This window comes from Ambystoma mexicanum, chromosome 9 (assembly GCF_040938575.1).
Source record: "Ambystoma mexicanum isolate Mex_15411 chromosome 9, UKY_AmexF1_1, whole genome shotgun sequence".
Classification (NCBI taxonomy): domain Eukaryota; kingdom Metazoa; phylum Chordata; class Amphibia; order Caudata; family Ambystomatidae; genus Ambystoma; species Ambystoma mexicanum.
Window position 1 is genome coordinate 1134668182 of NC_090931.1, and position 20488 is coordinate 1134688669.

Genomic DNA, 20488 nt, shown 5'->3' on the forward strand with positions numbered 1-20488 from the left:
GATCAGCACAAGTTAGTGGATACTCTTTGGATATGATCTTTACACAATTCCTACACCTGGAGGTGACTTTACTCACAAGGACAGTAATGGAATTTATATAGCACTAGTTATACTTTGCAGATTCTGAGGTTGCAGAAAGGAAAGGTTAAAGAAAGAAAAAAGGTTAAACAGATTATCAGTATAGGTGAGGACAATTAAATCTTCCAGGTGAGATCCAGACTAGCCTTTCCCAGCAATAACAGTCTTAAACAAGTTACCACCTATGAGGGACAGAAATATCAAAGTCAATGGGCTAGAAGAGTCTGCAGGGCGCAAGGACAGCCAAAGCCAATTGGAGCACAGTCTATGGAGCTGAGGCACTTCTTGGATAGAAAAGTATTGCACAAAGTTAGAGAGTTTGTAGAAAACACTTGTAGGGCCACAAGCTGTTAAGCCTGTGACAGGAGAGCTTGAATCATCTCACAAAAGCAGCCAACGCAGATATCAACTGAGAAGAGCACAGCCAAAAAGACAATGAGGTAAGTACATCGAGCCTAAACAGTACCTCTAGTTTGAAGAAGAGTGGTCCAGTTGGATTCTGTCCTGTTGCAGCAATGCAGACCCTGACTTCCCGAGCCTCGCTCGTGGGACAAGAGGGAGGACGTCTGGAGGGCTCCTGCGGCAGCAGTTTGGAAGTTGGCAGCTACTGACCCTTTTTGGTTCAGCAGCACTTTGCGGTTTCAGTGCTCGGCAAACAGCACCACCATGGATCTCAGATACCGGTTGGGCTTCCTTCACTCATTGGGTCCTGCACTCTGGTGAGGGGGCTTGAGCTCTGGTCGTCCTGCTTCTGGAGGGTCCTCAGGAGACTCCTGAAGCTTCTGGCCAGATTTCAGACGTTGCCTTCGACTACGGCTTTCTCGACCCCTGGCAGCAGCAAAGAAGTACAGCCAGTGGGGAAAATGGTCCAGTGGAGTTAGTCTCAGGGTTAGTTGGTCCCACTAACCAAAGGGAAGAAGTCGTCCCTTCCAGAGGTTCTCTTGTCAATTAGAAAAAGGAATTTCAGCACAGCAGCAGGGCTTCACTCGGCAATTCAAAGGTCCAAGAGGATGCAGCAAGCTTGGTCCACGGTTTCATCAGGTGTTTCTCATAGTGGTCGACTCTGCCTCTAGTCCCAAAACCCTTGCCGTTTAAGGTTTCTCCCATTCATGCATAGCCTAGGCTATCAATCAAAACAGCATGGTGGCTGTCCTGAAAGGACAGCCAGCCAATCAGCACTGGTTGCATTCATGCACTCCTAGAGACAAAGGACAGGGGAGTTTCGGTATCCTCCCTCACATCCTGCCTTTCCAGAGACACTGGAGCCAGAGGCCGGCTTCAGGGCTGAAGCGCGCCAAAGGCAAAACAAACAAAGGGCTCAAACCTGGCTCAACGCGCAGAGTAAACCCCAAGACCGACCTCACAAACAGAAAATGGCAAAAAAAAAAAACAAACAAAAAAAACAAAAAAAAAAAAAAAAGGACCGGGCCATTTTGACTAAATGTCACACATGGGTGCTATACTGCAGCTGAGGATTGAGCCTGCAGTAGAAAAGCAAATGGTAGGAAAATTAAACCACTGCCACCAGCCATTTAAAGTAGTGAGGGTAAAAAAAAACAAAAAAAACTGTTACATGAGAATGTAGGATAAGGGGCTACTAAGTAACCACCCCCCGTACTCCCCCCAGCACACCACATGAGATGTGTGCTGGGTGCTGGACCTACAACGAGAAAAGTAAGTAAAGTCAATTTCACTTTACTATTCTTGGTAACAGTAGTTCTCACAAGAAAAGGTATTTAAAACTTATGGGTACCTTAAAGGATTTCTCTGCGACACTGCACTGAAGGTGCTGTGTGTCACCATACAAAAAGTAGATACGCACTGAGTTTGTCAGACTTCAAAAACAGAGGAAACCCATAATCCAAATATGGTCAAAACACATGAGAGAGAGAGAGAGAGAGAGAGAAAAAGGTCTCTCACTCCAGGATTAAAATTAAAAGTCCTAAAGTCCAGCAAAAGTGCTTGGGGTCTCTAAGGTTGAATGGAATTTGCATAGAAATGAGAATTCTCCCCAATAGTCAAACATATTATAAAAAAGAAACAGTGCTTGCAGGTACACAGACCAAATCATATAACCTTATTTGGAACACCAAACAGTAGCTCTAGGTAAGTGAAACCTTTTAAAACACATTCAGTATATGACACCTATTCTTGGGGAGTAAAACCAATTGTTACTTTCAGATTACATTCAGTAATACCAGGGTAGTAGACCCTAACAGCTGTACCAGGATTCTCAGAAAGAAATCACAATTAGTCAACTTGACAATGTACGTTTTGTGAATAGTGGAAGACTTATTCCAGGTATAGTAAAAACCTATAACTACCTTTGTGATAACACAGAGATACTAGGTGAGTAAAACCTAAGGATGTAATATTCAATAACAGGTGCTTTTGAGATCAGTGAAACAGATTGAGATGAGCAGTAACTCTTGTAACTTATTTGAGGATGGCACACAGCTAACTCGCGCTAAGTAAAACCCATATACTTTTCAAGGAGCTATCAGCAACTTGGGGCAGGTATAATCCTAAAACTGACTTTGTGTCTGTTTAAAACACGACAGGGCAAGCAACCCCCAGTGTTACTCTTTATAAATGACTCAAGGTTATTCTAGGTAGGTAAAACCTAATGCAAACTTGTTCTGGACAGTCGAACAGCAAGTCTATCCTAAGAGGAATAGTGAAGTGAAACCAACAGCATTACTTTTGGGAAGAGGTACAACCAAATCACAGGTGAGCAATATACCCTTACAGCTACTTTGTTAGAATGGCAAAACAGTTTCTAAGGAAAGAAAGATGTTACAAATACGTTTCACAATGGCACAACATTTCTAAGGTAATTACTTTTGTAACTGTTCACTCTCCGAGTTATAGTTACCAACCAACTCTTTTATAAGTAACTTTTAAACACATATTCCCTTTTCTAGGCAAAAGGCTCAATCCTTTAAAAATATTTCCCTTATTCTTGGAGCATGAGTGTTCTCAGTGGCAGGAAGGGGGTCACTAGGGTCTAGTGTCCAATAGGCAGTGTCAGTATAGGTTCTTAAGTAGCAAAAGTCAGTGTTCCTAAGGAAGACTGTTCAAACAGGTGAGTAGGTTACTTTAGAGTTAGTTGAGAGGACAGGGGCTTCACAGAAGACACCCTAGGAGGATTCCATCAGTGGGCCTGGGTGAACTGGATGAGAGGGCTCCCAATCACAGAAAACACCCCAAAACTACACAGGAATCACAAGAGATTTAAAGTAAATACCCAAGCCAGCACAGAAGACCATTTTGCAGCAGGACGACTTCAGGATCTGCACCCAAAAACCCAATCAGTGGATTCCTTGTCGTGGTGACTGTAAACAGGACCTTGGAAGGGATTTTGCAGCAGGGATCAACGAGGAAGGCTCTAGGCAAGGTTTTCCTCGCGGCTGCATGCGGCTCTGTTGATTTGGTGCCTTTGTCAGGAGCACAGAAAACAGATCATCACTGGTCAGACTCTCGTCGTTACAAAGGTTCCGAACTCCGGTGAGGGGACTTTTCAGACTTGATTCGTGTCTCTGAAGATCCAACAGGATGCCCACGAATGTTCAGCGAGATTCGGAATTCGGAAGACTGTGGCTCAGTGGTCCCAGGGAATTGGGGTATTGCAGCAATGCGTGTGATGCTCAAAAGGCAGGTCCTCTTGAGTCTAGTAGGTCTCACCATGCTGTGGGACAGGGTCGTCGTTTTCAGAGTCCCCAGGTCGATTGGAAGGAAGGGCTACAGCAGGCTCCAGTTACACAGCAGGGTCTCTGGTTGCTCGAAATCGTTTCAGCCGCTTTTCCATCATCCTCTTCGGTTTGGGTTCCAGTGGTCAACTGGACTACAGCTTCCAGGTTCACAGTATTTAACAGGAACTACAGCACAACTTCTGCATTCTCTCTGCATTTTACAACAAGGGACGGTCTGGTTGTCCAATCAGGACAGCCAGCCCCCCCACTGGGATTTGTCCCTCATTCAGGCAAGGAGTAAGACAAAGGGCTGCAGAGTTTTGGACTCCTCCCTCGCTGCCTGCTCCACAGACAGACTGGAACCTGGGTGGGGGAGTCCAGGGGACTCTCGCCGAAGATAAAAATCTCAAAGGAATTTCCCACCCTGCATGTCAGGGTAAGGAACAAGAAAGGACAAGAAACGCTAAAATGGCAAAAAGAGAAGACAAGTGCCATTTTGGTTAAATGAGCACCCTTAGGTGCCTTTAATGCAGCTGTGAACACAGCCCGCGGTAAAGGTGCACCAATTACTACAAGGTATCACTGCCACCAGCCATTGAAGTTAAGCGGGTCCCTGTAGCAGAATTGTTACAGTTTCAGTGTGAAAGGGGATACATTGCATCTCCCCAGCACTGCACATAAGGTGGGGTGTGCTGGTTTCACCTAACAAAGTGTAAAAGGGATCCAAAGATCCTTTCTACCCTTGGGAACTGTAGTTCTCTCAAGGTTAGCCAGAAGCAAGTTGAAAAAGGGGAGCCCCTAGCGCATCCCAGCAACATGCACGTATTTCCAAAACCTTGCTAACGAGGATAACTTTAAAAAGACACTATGTATAGTCAAAAAAATGACAGCCATAAAAAGAGTAAGAGGGTGGGAAAATGTTCCCACTCACAGAGGCATTAAGGAAAAATATCCCACTAGTAAAGCAAAAGGTTCTGGGGTTGACCCCGGTCATGAAGTTTTACCATTTCTATGAAAATCTTACCTAACAGTGGGTTACCTAATACCAAGAGGACAAGGGTTGCGTAGTCTCCCCCAGGGTTACATCAATTCTTGCCTAACACAGGTTTGTCGTAATATTCAGTTTTAGATGCAGTCTTGTATATTACTTCTGCTTTCTATTGCTAGAATCCTGACGATGTTATACACCTGTACAATCTCCATCGGATCAGTGCAACTGGTGCAGAGTTTCAATTTTCCAGAGCTCATTACTCATGCCCCCACACCTCATACAACTGGGAGCCTATAACACTGCCCTTACATTTACCTGCAGATACTTCCTGTCAAGAACTGGGCAACTGCAGACAGGCCAGATATGGAAATTAATACATTTACCAAAAGACAGTGCAGTTTTGCAGAACTTCAGAGAAGAAACTAGTTTTACCAGCAGGCGTGACTATGAAAGGTTACGCTCTGCTCCCGGAACAGCTCTTCAATCAAGCAGATTGAATGTATAAGTGGTCCTCGCCAACCTGATCACACATTCAGAGACCACCTACTCGTTTTTGAGCCAAGTAGGTATATTTCCAGCTTTGAAGGGTATGGGACCATCTAGGTTAATTACATTTTGAAATTGTGTTTGGTTAGCTGGTAACAGGCGTGCAAGCATGAAGAGGAAAGCAAGCATCACAATTACACAGGTGCAGGAGGCACTGCATGAGTAGAATTGGCCTTGTCCAGAATGTATTTACACCACAGAACATAAGCAGAAACACAAACCAAAAAAGGGCTATAATGAAAGGATCTCTGATCTTTTTAAAACTACAACCAAACTAGCAGTGGCACTTGGATGGCCTAAGACAGAAGACTGCCCAGTTCCTCTACTAGTCGTCTTGGGACACTACAGATATGCGAGTGAAAGCCAGGGCCAGCAAGCAATCAACCATAAATTATTACGAACAGGACAACCTAAAGGTTGTGAGAGGTCTGGTGCGTTACTATTTCTTCCTTTTCAACTCCTGACCAGGTGAGACGATTGTGTGCCCTAAATCCCTCTCTCCACAGTTGTCACAACCATATCCTATATTGGAGGTCGGCCAGTGCCTTGGAGGGGTATATATCAGTGCTCCCCCTGCAACATTGTGATGACAGAACCTATAATTTTGGTCTAAATAGGACAATGATGCTCAAATTCTAGACAACAGAGGATTAAACCCTGTGACTGCAGATTGCACACAGATTTCTGACAAGTACTTGGCTCACTGAACACTCACCAGCTAGTGGAAGGCTTTCATCAATAAGGGAGTGAATGGTTCGATACTGTTTTTCCAAAGCAAATGGCATTTAGGGGATCAGACAAATACCTGTGCAGGTTACAACATTGTGGCAATATAAAAAAAAATGATATGCCAAAGCCAGCATTTTACTGAAAACAAAATCGAAAGACCTATTCTTTAAACCACTGTATTGCTCATTGTTCCATTTGCCATCAAATGTTTAACGTATCTACAATCAAAATCCTAGAGCATCCTAAACTCCCCCTTGCAGCAATTAGCTTGAACAAGAGACAACCAACTAAAAAATGAGTTTTGAAATTGGGTACTAACAATGCGTCTCGTAAATCATGTGGCCAAGCAAAAATCCTTAAAAAAAGGCTACCTACTCTAGGCCCCGTTGCAACAAGTTCTGCCTTTGGTCAGCCTTCCAATCTTGAACATGGCCCACAAATGCGCTGTAGTTACAATACAAAAGGTTCAGTATCATACATGCAACTGAAAAGAAAACCTCCACAAGATGACCATTGAGTAATCACTTCATACTTCACAATAGAAAAATCTAAGAGCTACATGAAGAAGCCTCAAAACATTTTTGAAATGAAAACCGTTTGGAGAAATAAAAAATATTTCTTACCCGATGTGCCATTCTTGCTGGTGTTCAATAAAGCTACAGATGCGGCAGAAACCCTTTTATTATTCACAGTTTGCACAAGTTTCCTTGAGGTACATTCGTCATTATCACTGTCCTGTAAATGTATTCGCCTGGGCTGGAAACACTGGAGTCTACACGATCTAATATTGCTTAGTATTTCAGAAAGGGATAGTCTGTTTTCACAATGTTTATTGGAAGCATTGGTCCGTGAAAAATTGGAGTTAAAGTCTACAACTTGGGAAGAGCTTGAAAAACTATTCAGCATTTCCGGATCAAGTTGCTGCAGCACAGGATCGTATTCCGTGGAAGTTCGGTCCATTATCACCCTATGAAGGAAGAATACATTTGGGATTTACCAGTTAGTTTTGCGCCAATAAAACAATATCAAATGGTGGCAATACTGTGATAATACCTTCCACCTCGTCCAAGTCGCCTTCTTGCAAATCCTATGCACCGTCTTGGGACTGTGAGTGCTGTTAAACAATGCCTGTACCTCAGCTTCGCCAATCCTGCCAGATCCGAATTCTCACAAGTATGGTTTGCTTGGTCCAAACGAGGCTGAGAAACCAGAAAAGGAAGAAATCAATTCCAAATATGGTAAACCAAAAAAGAAAAAAACATTGTGGAAAACAGTAAAATAGGGACATTGTAAAAATACCACTTACCCAAGATAATCAAAATAATGGACTCAATTATTTTGGCGGAATTTTCAAACACTGTTTGTACTTTTGAAAGTGTTAGGCAGATTGTGGGCAGTCCCCTTTGGGGGACTGCACCAACCTTGTCCTCTAGCAATAGGTAACCCATCCTTTGGTACAGGTCAGTACTACATAAGTTGGTAGTGTGGCTGAGCAATCAGGCTCATCTCAAGAGGGGTCAATGTGAGCAGTAGGGTTTTCACAGAGACTATTCAAATAAACTCTTACACTCAAGGTTTCTTGATTAAACAATTATTTAACAGTCAGCTGAGTAAGCCTTCTTCAGAAGGGAGCAATATGTAACAAAAATGCACTTCAAAATACACACTCTTAGTTTCTCTAAATCAGCAAGTACCCATTTGGGATGGCACCCAGATTATTCCTACACCCTAAGGTTACAAATAACTAGGACACAGGACATTAATATATCACTGGTACATTTAGAGTATTACTGAGTTTGGTATCAAAGAAAAGGGTTTAAGAATAAAACAGAGGTTAAACAAATATTCTGAAGCAGGTATGTACTTTTGAATCCCCCTACCCCCCCATGCAAAGTAGATTGACCCTTTCCTGAAGGAAAGGTAAAGCACAAAGTCAGAGGGAAGAAGAGTCTTTCAGGGAGACAGGCCAGCCAATGTTAATTGAACAAAAGTCTAGGTGAGCTGAAGCACTTCTTGCAGGTAAGTAAAAGTCTTGCAATGTTTTAGAAGTCTTTATAGAAAAAAATAGAACCACTGTAGGGCCACAAGCTGGGAGGCTTGCGAGTGGCAAAGCTGCAAGCAACTCTGCAAAGGCAACCAAGACAAGTCTCAACTGAGAACTAGCAAGGCTACACGTCGAGGCAAGTCTTAGTTTTACAGTACCTTTTGTTAGAAGAAATTTGTTCCAGCTGGCTTCTGTTCCTGTGTAAGTCTGCAGATCTTGTCCCTGGGCCTCAATAGAGGGGGCAAGATGGAGGACGTCTGGGGACTCCTGCACTACAAATTGAAGGTTGGCAGCAGCAATGGGCAAACCTCAGATCAGCGGCACTTCGCGGTTCAGCTCCCAGCGTCTCTCGCAAATAGCACCACTGCGTTTCTCGGATACCACTATGGACTTTCCTCGCATCTGGGGCTCCAGCACTGTTGAGGTGGCTCAGGCTTGGTCAGTCCTGCTTCCTGGGAGTCCGCAGGATCTTCCTGGAGCTCGGGTCCGACTTAACGACACCCAATCGATTCTGGCGTTCCTCTCTCTGGCACTTCGGTTCCTGCAGCAGCAATGGAAGTACAGCCAGCTCAGAGAGGATTTCCAGATGAGCTTGTCTTGGTCGATTGGTCCCACCAACCAAAGGGGAGAAGTCGTCCTTTGCAGGTCTTCTCTAGTCGAGGCGAATTCGGAGCTTCAGCACTGCATCAGGGCTTCACTGGGCAAATCAACAGTCCAGGAGTTGCAGCAGGCACCTCTTCAAAGTTCTTCTTCAGATTTCTTCGTCCAGTGGTCGACTGCCTTCCAAGCAAAAAGCCTCACCTTTTATGCAGGTTTCTCCCATTCGTTTGCAGCGTAGCTGTCAAACACCAGAGCAGGGTGGCTGTCCTCCGAGGACAGCCCTCCAGCCAATTACCCTTGCATGCATTCCTGTAACCAAGGAGACTAAGCACAGGGAGTAAGGCACCTTCCTCGCTTCCTGCCCTGCTAGACACGCTGGAGCCAGAGGCGGGCTTCACCAGTGAATCCCGCCGAAGACAAAACCAACAAAGAGACCAAACCTGGTTTGGCACGCAGAGTAAATCTCAAGAAGGCCCTTTCCAACAAAAATGCCAAAAAAAAGAAGACCGGGGCTATTTTGACAAAATGGGCACCCATGGGTGTCTTACTGCAGCTGCAATTGCAGCCTGTGGTAAAAACACACAATGGTAGGAAAAGGTAAACCAATGCCACCAGCCATTAATCAGGGTGGGAATTTTCGGTAAAGAGAAAAAAAAAAAAAATCAGTTTCACTTCTGAACTGTCTTTCTCCCAACAACCAATCACTGGTATCTGGGTCATACTGCCCCCAGCCAATGACTGCCCTCTACCTAAGCCCCTCCTCTGGCAGCCATCTTCAGATTTGGTAGCACGTAAAGTGGCAGTAGGACCAAGGGAAGAGCCGCTGAGGGGTAGGCGGGAGGGTTCGCATGTGAATCCACACCAGACCCATGCTGGAGAACAACAGTAACTTGTTCCTTCTCCAGCATGGGGTCTGGCATGTATTCACATGCTCATGAATAAAGAATACATAGCAGTACACACATGCACAACCACGGGAGGTGGCAAGGCTCAACGTTAAGCATCTCAACATTAAGCATCTCTTACCTCCTCACCAGGTTCACCTTCAAGCAAATAGGTTGTGCAGCACTGCTAGGCCGACTCTGGACTCCTCTCTGGAATCCCCGTCAATGCAGTAGAACTTCGTGAAGGTGTGCATTGACCTCCACGTAGCAGCCCTGCAGATGTCAAGCAGGGGCACACCAGACAGGAATGCCATAGTTGCAGCGATCGCACTGGTCGAATGGGCTCTCGGACGACAAGGCAACGGTCGGTTTGTCAACCGATGACAATGAGTGATGCAGCCGGAGAGCCACCTGGAAAAGCAAGCCGTGGAGAGGGCCTTCCCATGGTTGACAGGGCCAAGGTTCACAAAAAGTTGCGACGTCTTCCGAAAACTCTTTGTGCGGTCCACATAGAACTTCCGCGCTCCAGCCACATCCAGCGAGTGCAAAGTCTTCTCAGCCGGCGACGAAGGGGTCGGGAAGAACACAGGTAACAAGGGCTCGTTTAGATGAAAGTCTGACGGCACCTTGGGCATGGAAGGGTGCATCCGCAGCACCACGCTCGTCTTGTTGAATGTCAAATAGGGTGGTTTACAAGAGAGGGCCTGATCTCCCACTCGTGCGTAGGTGAGGGACACAAGAAAAGCTTTTTTTCATCGACAAACTTCAGTGGCGCCAAATGCATAGGCTCGAACGGGGGGACCAATGAGCCTAGTAAGCACCATGTTGATCTCCCACGCCATCGCCTGAGCCTTCACCGGCGGGAATAAGCAAAATAGTCCTTTGACGAACTCCTTGACTAAACGATGCAACCATAAGGATGATCATCCAGGAGATCTGGTGTAGCGGGAAATAGCCGCCAGATGAACTTTGATGAAAGCATGGGCCATCTTGAACCAAAGTTCCCTGTCATAACGCACCACTATGGCGAGGGCATTTGTGGCCTTGATGGTAGTTTCTCCCGATGAGATCACTCTTTGCCCCATGGCATCCAAATTCTTCCCCTCACCGTCCGGGGGAGGAGGCTGCCGACGAGGATGAGCCCGAAGACTACATCTTGTCCGCTGCCGAAACTAGAGTCTGGAGACGGCTGGGACCGTGAACACTTGGGGCGCAGAGTCTGGCACTCTGTACTTCTTCTCGTAGCGATCCCTCTTTGCCAGAGCCGATTAAGGGTTCTTCATGAGGCACAAACCCTCGTCCCAAATGTCATCCAATAACGGGATTGAAAGTACAGCCTTCCTCTTCGCCTCCCAGCGCTGGTAAAGGAAACACTTTCTTCTCCTCCGGGACGAGCAAGAGGCATGCTTATTCGGATTTCCGAGCACAGGGTATGCAGAGCTGTAAGGATGTCTACTGAGAGATCCCCAGGAGGTTGCTGGGGTAGAGGCGACGGGGACCGGGGCGTTTGCGGCTTAGGCTGATCCGCTCAGTCGTCACCGCCCTGCAGCTCCTCGTCGTCGCTATCGTTGGGATCCCTCCCCCCCGTAGGGCCTGCTCTCGACACATCTCCCTTACTGGAGGAGCAGGGGCAGGTAAGCCCTTACTGTGAGGAAATGTTAATGCCCTGGAGGACTACTGTGCCCACCCCGCTCCCCCTCGCTGCGACCAGGGGAAACTGTTTCGGTGAAATGATGGGCGTCACCTTCTTCAGATTCTTTTCGATGGGCTGGGATGAAGACTCCCTCCTGGCAGGCAGGGATACCCTCCCCTTAGGGGCTGTGCCCAGCGAATCCGCCCCGGCTGCCTTCGCGAGGGATGCCACTATTAGTCGATGGAGGCGTGGGCCTTCGTCTGATGCACCTGGACCTTTGTGATCCTGGCCGAGTCCACGGCCTTCACCTTAGGGGGGAGGGTCGGAGCCCCGCTTCCCCCATTGGCCTTCTCCATCGGGCCGGGCAGGGTCTTCTCCAAAAGCTTACCCGGATAGTCAGACTTCCTCTTCTTCGAAGAACTTGAGTGTTGGCTCATGGTCGAAGGTGCTGGAGACGCTGAGCTCGCCCTGGCTGCCGAGGAGCCCGTCGCAACGGCGTTCCCAGGGCTAGTGGCCTTGCGGTGCTTGGCGTTATGTTGTGCCCCACGGGAGGGGCGCCCTTATAGGTCTTAGAAGACTGCTCAGCTTTCTTCTTCTGGGTAGGGGAGGCATGCTGCCGGGACTCACCCAGAGCAGGGGCCTTGGCCTGCAGCCACTCGTTGAGGCGCTTGCGTCAGTCGGCCCGTGTGCGCGGCACCATCTGGCGACGAGCCACGCAGCCGTACTCCATATGCGACTGGTCCGAATGTAGGCAGTAGAGGCACAGGGAATGTCCACTGTCTGAAAAGACGTTCTGTAGGTTTCAGCCTGGGCAAACCTTGAAGAGAGGCGTCGAGTCGTCGTCGTCCTCTTCAATGTCCACGCGGGGTAGGCCTCTAAGAAGCTTCTGAAATCCTCCAAAAAGAAAGTCGACAAAAATTTGCCCTTGAGGGGTGCTGAAGAATCCGAAAACTGGTCCCTGTTAATCGGAAGATTAATCAGTGGTGCTTGAGGCTCGATTGACCGAAAAAAAGAAAAAAAAACCCTAATAAAATAAATAATCGCTAAACGCAGTAAAAGCTCGAGAGCTATAGCACAAGGACTCCCAACACTTGAATGTGTGGTCAAAATCTGAAGATGGCTGCCAGAGGCGGGGCTTCAGTAGAGGGCAGTCATTGGCTGGGGCAGTATGACCCAGAGACCAGTGATTGGTTGTTAGGCAGACCCTCCAGTTAATCGCGATTTTGCGACCCTGCAAAATGCCATGAAAATCGGCAGTTTTTAAAAAAGTGCAAAAATTGCTGTTTTTGCTAAAACACCCATAAAATAGCCATTTTTGCAAAACAAATTGAGAAAAGAAAAAAATACTCAAGGGGGCTAGTTTCTCAACTCTTTTTTTAACTCAAGAAATGAAATGTGCAAGCACATCTCATCTCTTGAGCAAAAAAGAGCAGTCCAATCCACAAAGGAAATCTGAATGAATGCTTCTTATAAGCACCTATTCAGATGTCCTTTTTCACCCCTTTGCACAAATCATGGGCGTTTCTGCGCATTTAAAAGCACATCCCAAATTGACAAGATGCGCTTTTAAATGTGCATACATTGTAGGCAACCCTATGCGCCCACTTTGAATAGGTGCATGAGGGGTGCCACTGCATTACAGGGTCTTTACTGAACCTAGTGACTCATGCAATACTTTAAAATATTTTTATTATTTTCACATACTTTAATATCAAACATTAACTCCCCCTTCTTCCCTCCCTCCCTCCCCCCGGAAGAACGGTCTTCGGTTCTGTTCATTCTTCTCTTCTCACTTTATGTGGGCACCATTGTTCCATATAGTCTGATTGGAGGTGCTCCAACACCACCCGCCCTCCCCACCCCCAATTCCTTCCTGAAGGACCCACTTGTGCTCTGGAGATTATGGATTAGTCTCTCCATTGTCACTATTGTCCACACCTTCTGCAGCCAGCCAGCCAAATACTGATGGTGGGTTCCGCTGTTTCCAATTATGGGCGATGGCTAACCAAGCCGCTATCACCAGGCCCATAAAGGTTCTCCATTGTAGTTTCGATAGGTTCTTTGCCAACTGATCCTTCAACCCACATAGCCATACCCTCTCTCCCAGCTGGCCGGCATTAGGAAACATCCCCTGCATCTGTTTCTTCACTTCCTCCCTGAATCCCTCGGCAGTCCCACCAAATGTGCCTCCAGGTGCCCACCCCCAGACAACCTCTCCAGCACTGCTTGGACGTGTGCGGGTACATGGAGTTTAGCCTCATCCTGCGTAAAACGCCATTGAGTCACTATTTACAACCACATTTCCCTTATTTGGACTGAGCGTTTGAGTTTGGGAATGTTTATCCAGAGGTCCTCCCACAGTGTTTTACTGATTGGTTCCCCCAAGGTATTTTCCCATTTCAGCATATAGCTCCACCTGTCTTCTTTCTGCACATTGATAAACCTGTATAGTGACTAGACTAATTTCGAGGAACCTGAGTTGGTCAGTGTACATTTTTCAAATGGCGTGAGATCCCTATGGCCGTGCGTCCAATGGTCGGAGTCGCTAGCCAGTGCCTCAGTCGTTTGTATTTGTATCGGTCCGATTCTGTAAGACTCGGATGTGCTTTACAGGCCTCGAACGATCTAATGTCCTGATCCTGTATCATTTCGCAAATTTCCGTGCACCCTGCTATTTCCCATTTCTTAAACGACCCCCCTTTCCATTCCATTTTGGGTTCCTAAACATCGGGGTGAGGCATACTCTTCTGTTAAGATACCCTTTCGCTTCTGCTCGTCCCATGCTTCGAGAAGAGCCCTTAGGACTTCGCTAATTTTAAGATTCAGGTGTCTGAATGGTTTCCCTTTCCACAAGGTCTCTGCCAGAGAGGATCTCGCCACTGCCCCATCCTGCGTCGCCCAGATTTTTTGTAGATCATCCCCCATACATTCCTTTAAAACACAGTTGTGCTGCTTGATAATACTTGTAAAAAAGTGTGGGAGCGCCATTTCCCCCACTTGAATTGGGGCTGTTAATACTGCTCTGGCAAACCTCGGGGGCATCTTTTTCCAAATAAAGGATGCAAGCACTTTCAGTGCTCTGAAAAATGACCTGGGGACTCTTATCGGGATCGCCAGGGCTCCAGATAAAGCGAGTACAAGGCCTTTTTATGCATGAAAATCTTGTAAATACACAAGCTTTATTATTTTCCTGGGTACATTTACACATGGGTTTAGAGCACGGGGCAGTGCAAAGGTCAGGTTACTTGACATTAACCAGAAGGCTTCTTGTGATTTTTATCTACATGGATGTAATTGCAAGCCACCTCTAAAACAGAATGTATTTCTCTGAAGCCTTTCAAAAAAATAAACTGCACACTGATAAAAGGAATGGTTTCTTTGCATTCAGCTTCAGAAGCACTGTGCATGTTTTCCTCAAATTTTAGGATGGAAAACTAAGTTGCAATTGAGATTTTTTTTTTTTAAACAAGTTATGCTTTTTTTCCCAGTGAAAGCAAACCAGTATTGCACAATTGTATTTTTCAGAGTTCCGTTGCTGTGTGCATAATCATGCTGAGGCAGATCATTTTTAGCCTTCTAATTTAATTTACAGTCCAATTATAAAAACAGTGTGTAAAATGATGACTATGCACAGTCTAGTTTACATCCATTCAACCTTGCAGTGAATGGGGTGCATTACTATGAATGGTCAGTGGCAGCAGAGTCTTTGCTCAACGGCGAGTAATTGTCATTACACTTATCACAGGTGTTCTAGCCTCTCAAATCTTCAAGACTACAAATAAAACATCCAAAATCTGACTCTCAAGAAAGTGCAAGCACTGTTAAAAAAAAATAAAATGAAAGTTACATTGGTAATTGAAACAGAAACTCAGCAAAACCTGCCCCCGTGATAATCCAGATAGGTATTTAACTTTATGTAGCGCTTCATAAATGGTTCGTCATACATCTAGGTACTGTGATCATTATACCTCAGTCGATACTCAGTTAACCAACCTCTGAAGGATGTTAGCCAATAAGATAAATCAGGCGGTTGAACACTCGTTGCTGCAATCTCTGCGAGATCTGTGGGTTGCGGGTTTGATTCCCTGCAAGTGCAACTCAGCCTTTCATCCTTTCGAGGTTGATAAAGACTTTGGTTTGGTGGTAATTGTGATAAATATGTTCTATGTACTGCCAAAAGAGTTTTATAAATAGCCATTTGACCACTAGATTAGATATAGAATTTAGCATGGAGTCCTTGCCTCTCTGCACTGTTGTATCATAACATTGGCATACCATTAGGTAGTAATAGCTCCAGGAAATTAGGACTTTAATTAAACATCAGAAGACAATCCTGCTATCGAACCTCAAAACACACAATACAAATTCATGTATGCTTTACTATATAATTGGCTAGGTTTTAGTGATTTCAACATTAAAATATATACAGGAGAGCTCAAATGACCAGAAATAATGAAAGGTGTATTCTGTCGCAATGCAGAAAGCTGCCGCATAGTAATGATTTCCATACAGTTTTTTCACACGTCGGCTGGATGTCGCATACATTTTACTCTCTTGCGAAGGAGAGAAGTCATTTTACTCTTAAAAATCACATTTACTCTCAAAGTTTAAAAATAGAAAGTAAAATACTCCCACCTCAAAATCTTATCTGGAGCACTGGGGATCGCCATACTAACCTAGGCACAATGGTCCTCTTAATAGACGTTAATACGCCCCCACCAGGATATCGTTGGGGGATTGCAACGTTCAAGGTTCCTCTTAATTTTTGCCAATAATTCTGGATAATTTTCCTCAAATAAGAGGTCCACCCTTCCCTTGCGGGTTATGCCTAAATATTTTATCCCCTTTTCCGCTATTTTTAAGAATAGTGAGGTCGCTCCGTTTCATCTCCCCACTGTCCCCTGCCAAAATTAAATTTCTGATTTATGTCTGTTAATTTTTAGCTGCGAAATATCCCAGAATGCATCTAATTCGCTAATTGCCTAAGGGAGAGTGCGTGTTGGGTCCGAAAGGGCTACCAACATATCATCCGCATACGCTACAACCCTATGTTGCCCTCTTGCCATCTCTATCCCTGTAAGGGTGTGAGACTCTCGGATTCTGATTAGGAAAGGTTCTAAAAAGATAGCATATAATAGAGGGACAGCGGGCATCCTTGTTTAGTGCCTCTCGTTATCTCCACTCTGCCTGAGATTTCCCCATTTATAGCTATTCTGACAGAAGAACAAGTTACTTTCTTACCTGTTAACGTTCTTTCGATGGGATGTTCCTCCGACGTATTCCACATCCATGACATCTATGACAGTAATCACCACAGCGGGGCTGCTTTGGAAACATTTTTGGCGTCTGCGTCCTGCGTCTATGACGTCGATACGCTGTCCCTCGAGGGCCTCTGTTGAGCGCAGACGTCACCAGTTGTATGTAGGACGCACGACGCCCGTAGCCTCAGTTGTAGTTTTTTCCCCAGAACGTGCGGCACCAATCTTCTGCCAGTATGACTACAGAAAGCCTTGCGGAAACTTAAGCTGCAATCGCATAAGAAATTCTGTAGAGGGGCAGGCTGGGAGGGTGCGATATGGAATATGTCTGAGTAACATCCCATCGAAAGAACGTTACCAGGTAAGAAAGTAACTTGTTCTTTGAGGGGATTGTGTCCTCCGACGTGTTCCACATCCATGACAGACTCCCAAAGCAGTACCAACGTATGGAGGTGGGAAAAGAATTTAGAATTCTAGAATGCCCAATCAAATTGCAGAATAGAGTACCGCCTTACCAAAGGCTAAATCTTGCCCATGAATAGAATCCAGGGAATAGTGTTTTACAAAAGTATGGACAGAGGCCCATGTGGCTGCTTCACAGATATTACGAATGGGAACACCCCTCGTGAGAGCAGTAGAGGCAGCCACACCACTAGTAGAATGGGCCCGTAACCCTACCGCAGGGTCCTAACCCGTCAGACGGTAACATTCAGCGATTGTCAAGATGATCCATCAGGACAAGTTCTGCTTAGAAACAGCTTGACCCAAATGCCTTCCAGCGTATCCGACAAATAGCTGATCGTCCACTCTGACCCGGGACATCCGTGAAAGATAGAAGCTCAAATCTCTTAGGATCCAGCCTATGGAGCCTCTCCTCTTCCCTACCAGGATGCGGCGGAGGATAGAACGCCGGAAAAACCATCTTCTGGCTCAAATGAAAATCTGACACAACCTTCGGAAGAAAAGAAGTACGAACCCTAAGGTCAACCCTGTCCTTATGAAACACTGTGAAAGGTGGTTTGGCGGAGAGTGCCTGCAACTCACTCACTCAGCGAGCGGAAATAACCGCAACCAAAAATACAGTTTTGAAGGTCAACAGTCCCAAAGGACAAGAATGTAAGGGCTTAAACAGAGCACCCATTAGGAATTTCAGAACTAGGTTCAAATCACATCCCGTGGGGATCCACTTGTGGGGTTACCCAAAGGGCGAAGATCTCCAAGAGACCTTCCTGAGCCAGCTCCCGCTCGTGAGAGACAGTGCTCTGCCTGCTCAGAGCATCTGCCACCTCGTTTTCGTCTCCGGCCAGATGAACTGCCGAGATCAAAATTTCCTGCTGGATGGGTCAGAACCAGAGCTGCATCGCCTCTCTGCACAGTGGGAGAGACCCTGCCCTCTCCCACCCCCTTTTTGTTGAGGTAGTGCATGGCCACTGTATTAGCCGTCAGAATCAGGACATTTTTTCCCCCATACAGACGGCAGAAAAGCCTTCAGGGCTAGCCTGACGGCCCTCAGCTCCAACAGATTGATATGGAGTCTGGACTCCCATAGAGACCAACGACCGCTGACTGTCAACTCGTTGGCATGAGCTCCCCATCCCCAAAGGGATGCGTCCGTCACGATCGTTAACTCCGGCCAGGGTAGTCAAAATGGAGCCCCCTTCATCAGATTGCCTTCGACTGCCCACCACAGAAGATCCTGGGCGACTGAGGGCAGCACCTGAACGGGATCCGAAATCCTGCCAGAGGACTGCGACCACTGCATCTTGAGAGCCCATTGCAAAGATCTCATCCGGAACCCTGGCCTCTGGCACCAGTAGAATGCAGGATGCCATGAGGCCGAGCAACCTCAAGAACACCGGGAGACTCTGGGCATGTTGAAACTTGTGCACCATCTGCAGAATGTGATGAGCCCTCACCTGGAAGTCGAACACAGCCCCAGGGATGTGTCGAGCACTGCTCCGATGTACTGTAGCCGCTGGGTAGGTGTCAAGTGGGACTTCAAGTTGAGGGAGTAGCCCAACCTGTGAAGGGAGTGGGAGGTGACTGACAGATGATCAAGGACTTACTCGTGAGAGCGCGCCCTTATCAACCAATCGTCCAGGTAGGGGTAAATGTGAATCGCCCCCCTTCCTGAGATACGCTGCCACCACCACCATGAGCTTGGTGAAGACCCTCTGGGCGGAGGTCAATCCGAACGGCAGGACCCGAAACTGAAAATGAGGTTTGCGTTTGGCAACTCGCAGGGACTTCTTGTGCTTGGGTTGAATCGGCACATGAAAGTAAGCATCCTTGAGGTCGAGAGACACCAACCAGTCCTGAAGTTGAAAGGCCTGGAGGACTTGAGAGTAACCATCTTGAACTTGTCCTTCCTGAGGAGCGTGTTCAAACCATGCAAGTCCATGATGAGTCTCAATCCCCAGTCTTTTTTTGGGATAAAAAAATATGGGTAATACCATCCCTTGTTCCTCTCCGCTACAAGCACCAGTTCTAGGGCACCTTTTTCCAGCAAGGATTTGATTTCCTGCGCAAGGAGTGGATCGGGACTCTTCAAATAGCTTCCCCGGTGGATTGTCGTGAGGCCTCTGCCAGAAAGCAAGACAGTAGCCGTGGGCTAGGATCTCCAGAACCCACACATCTGAAGAATTGGCACGCCATTCTACAAGATACTGCGCCAGCCTTCCCCCAACCCGCGAACCACGGGACATGGCCTCATGACTGAGCTGAAGCGGCTGCAGCAGTGCCTGAGGGCAAAGCGGCAAATGGCCGAGCGGCTTTGGCACCTTGAGGACCTTGTTTTCCACCTCTGGTACTCCTACGTTGTCCCCTTTGACTGGCAGCTCCCCTCGATCTACCAAAGGAAGAGTAGTATCGAAAGGAACCTCCCCTCCATTGCTGTCCCCTAGGATGAAAAGGCGGAGGTTGATGTACTGCAGCGCTCAACGGCTTCGCTGCAGCTTTGGAGGTCTGCAACCTCTCAAGGCTCTCGTCAGCCTTGCTGCCAAAATAAGGGTCACCATCAAAGGACATGTTGAGAAGCCGGTACTGTACATCAGGAGCAAACCCCCACTTCCGCAACCACGCAAACCTGCCCATCACTGTGTTCGCCGCCATGGACCGGCTGACACAGTCTGCCACGTCTAAACCCGACTGAACGGATTCACACATGGCATCCTTGCCATCCTGAACGAGGGCAAGAAAACCATCCCGTTCCTCCCCTTTAGGAACATGTTCAGCCGCCAAAGAAACACAATTCCACAGAGTGTGAGTGAATCTTGCCAAGGCACAAACTGAGTTGACTGCCTTTAAAACCATACCCCCAGATAAAAACACTTTCTTCGCCCAACCGTCAAAGTGTTTGTCGTCCCTATCCGGAGGCATGGTAGGGTACACAGCCTGCTTTGCTGGGGCCGTAGCCGCCTGCACCACCAAACGCTCCGGAGTGGGGTGCAAAGACAAGTAGCCGGGGTCGCCACTGGCTGGGCGGTATTTTTTCGGTAGCGACTTATTCACTGCCAGGAGACACTCCGGAGCAGTCCAAGCCGCCGCCACCCTTCTTTGTAAGGCCATATGAAATAGCAGCACCAGGTCAGTGGGTGGACCTTGGTCCATAATATCTGTCAGGTCATCCTGCAGAAAATCCACAGGTGGAGCAGACCACCCGAAGTACTCCGTCACCCTCGACATGAGACACCGGTACGACGACTCGGAGTGTGTACCAGGGTCAGGCCTGCCAAACTCCACCTCCAGAGAGGTGTCCAGACCACTGGCGTCATGTAAAGATTGACGCAGGTCTTCCATCTGGCTATGACCAGATAACAGGTCATCAGGAACCTCAGGAGGAACAAACCCCTCCACATCTGACCCTTCATCCACCTCTGAGATGTAATCCAAAGGCTGGAATAAATCCCTGGATGAGGGTACAGAAAAAGTTTCAAACATATGCCTCACTGATTTAATCAGGGCCTTCCTCAGGGTTTCCACCAGTCTCCGGGGCACCTCCGATAAAGCCTCCTCAAAAGGCATCGACGGAATG

General features: G+C 47.0%; 1 protein-coding gene across 2 annotated transcripts in view; it reads right to left on the reverse strand.

Moving 5' to 3' along the window:
* The window catches only part of EPC2 (enhancer of polycomb homolog 2), a 662055-nt gene that overhangs the window by 147864 nt on the left and 493703 nt on the right, over positions 1–20488 (reverse strand). For both annotated transcript variants that reach the window (XR_011274738.1, XM_069616502.1), the window contains exons 9-10: positions 7090–7235; positions 6660–7003 (exon numbers count right to left, since the gene is read on the reverse strand). Coding sequence is in view for 1 of the 2 variants with exons in the window: in XM_069616502.1 (XP_069472603.1) it covers positions 6660–7003; positions 7090–7235 (490 nt within the window). In the remaining variant the exon portion in view is untranslated. The remainder of the gene's footprint in view (positions 1–6659; positions 7004–7089; positions 7236–20488) is intronic.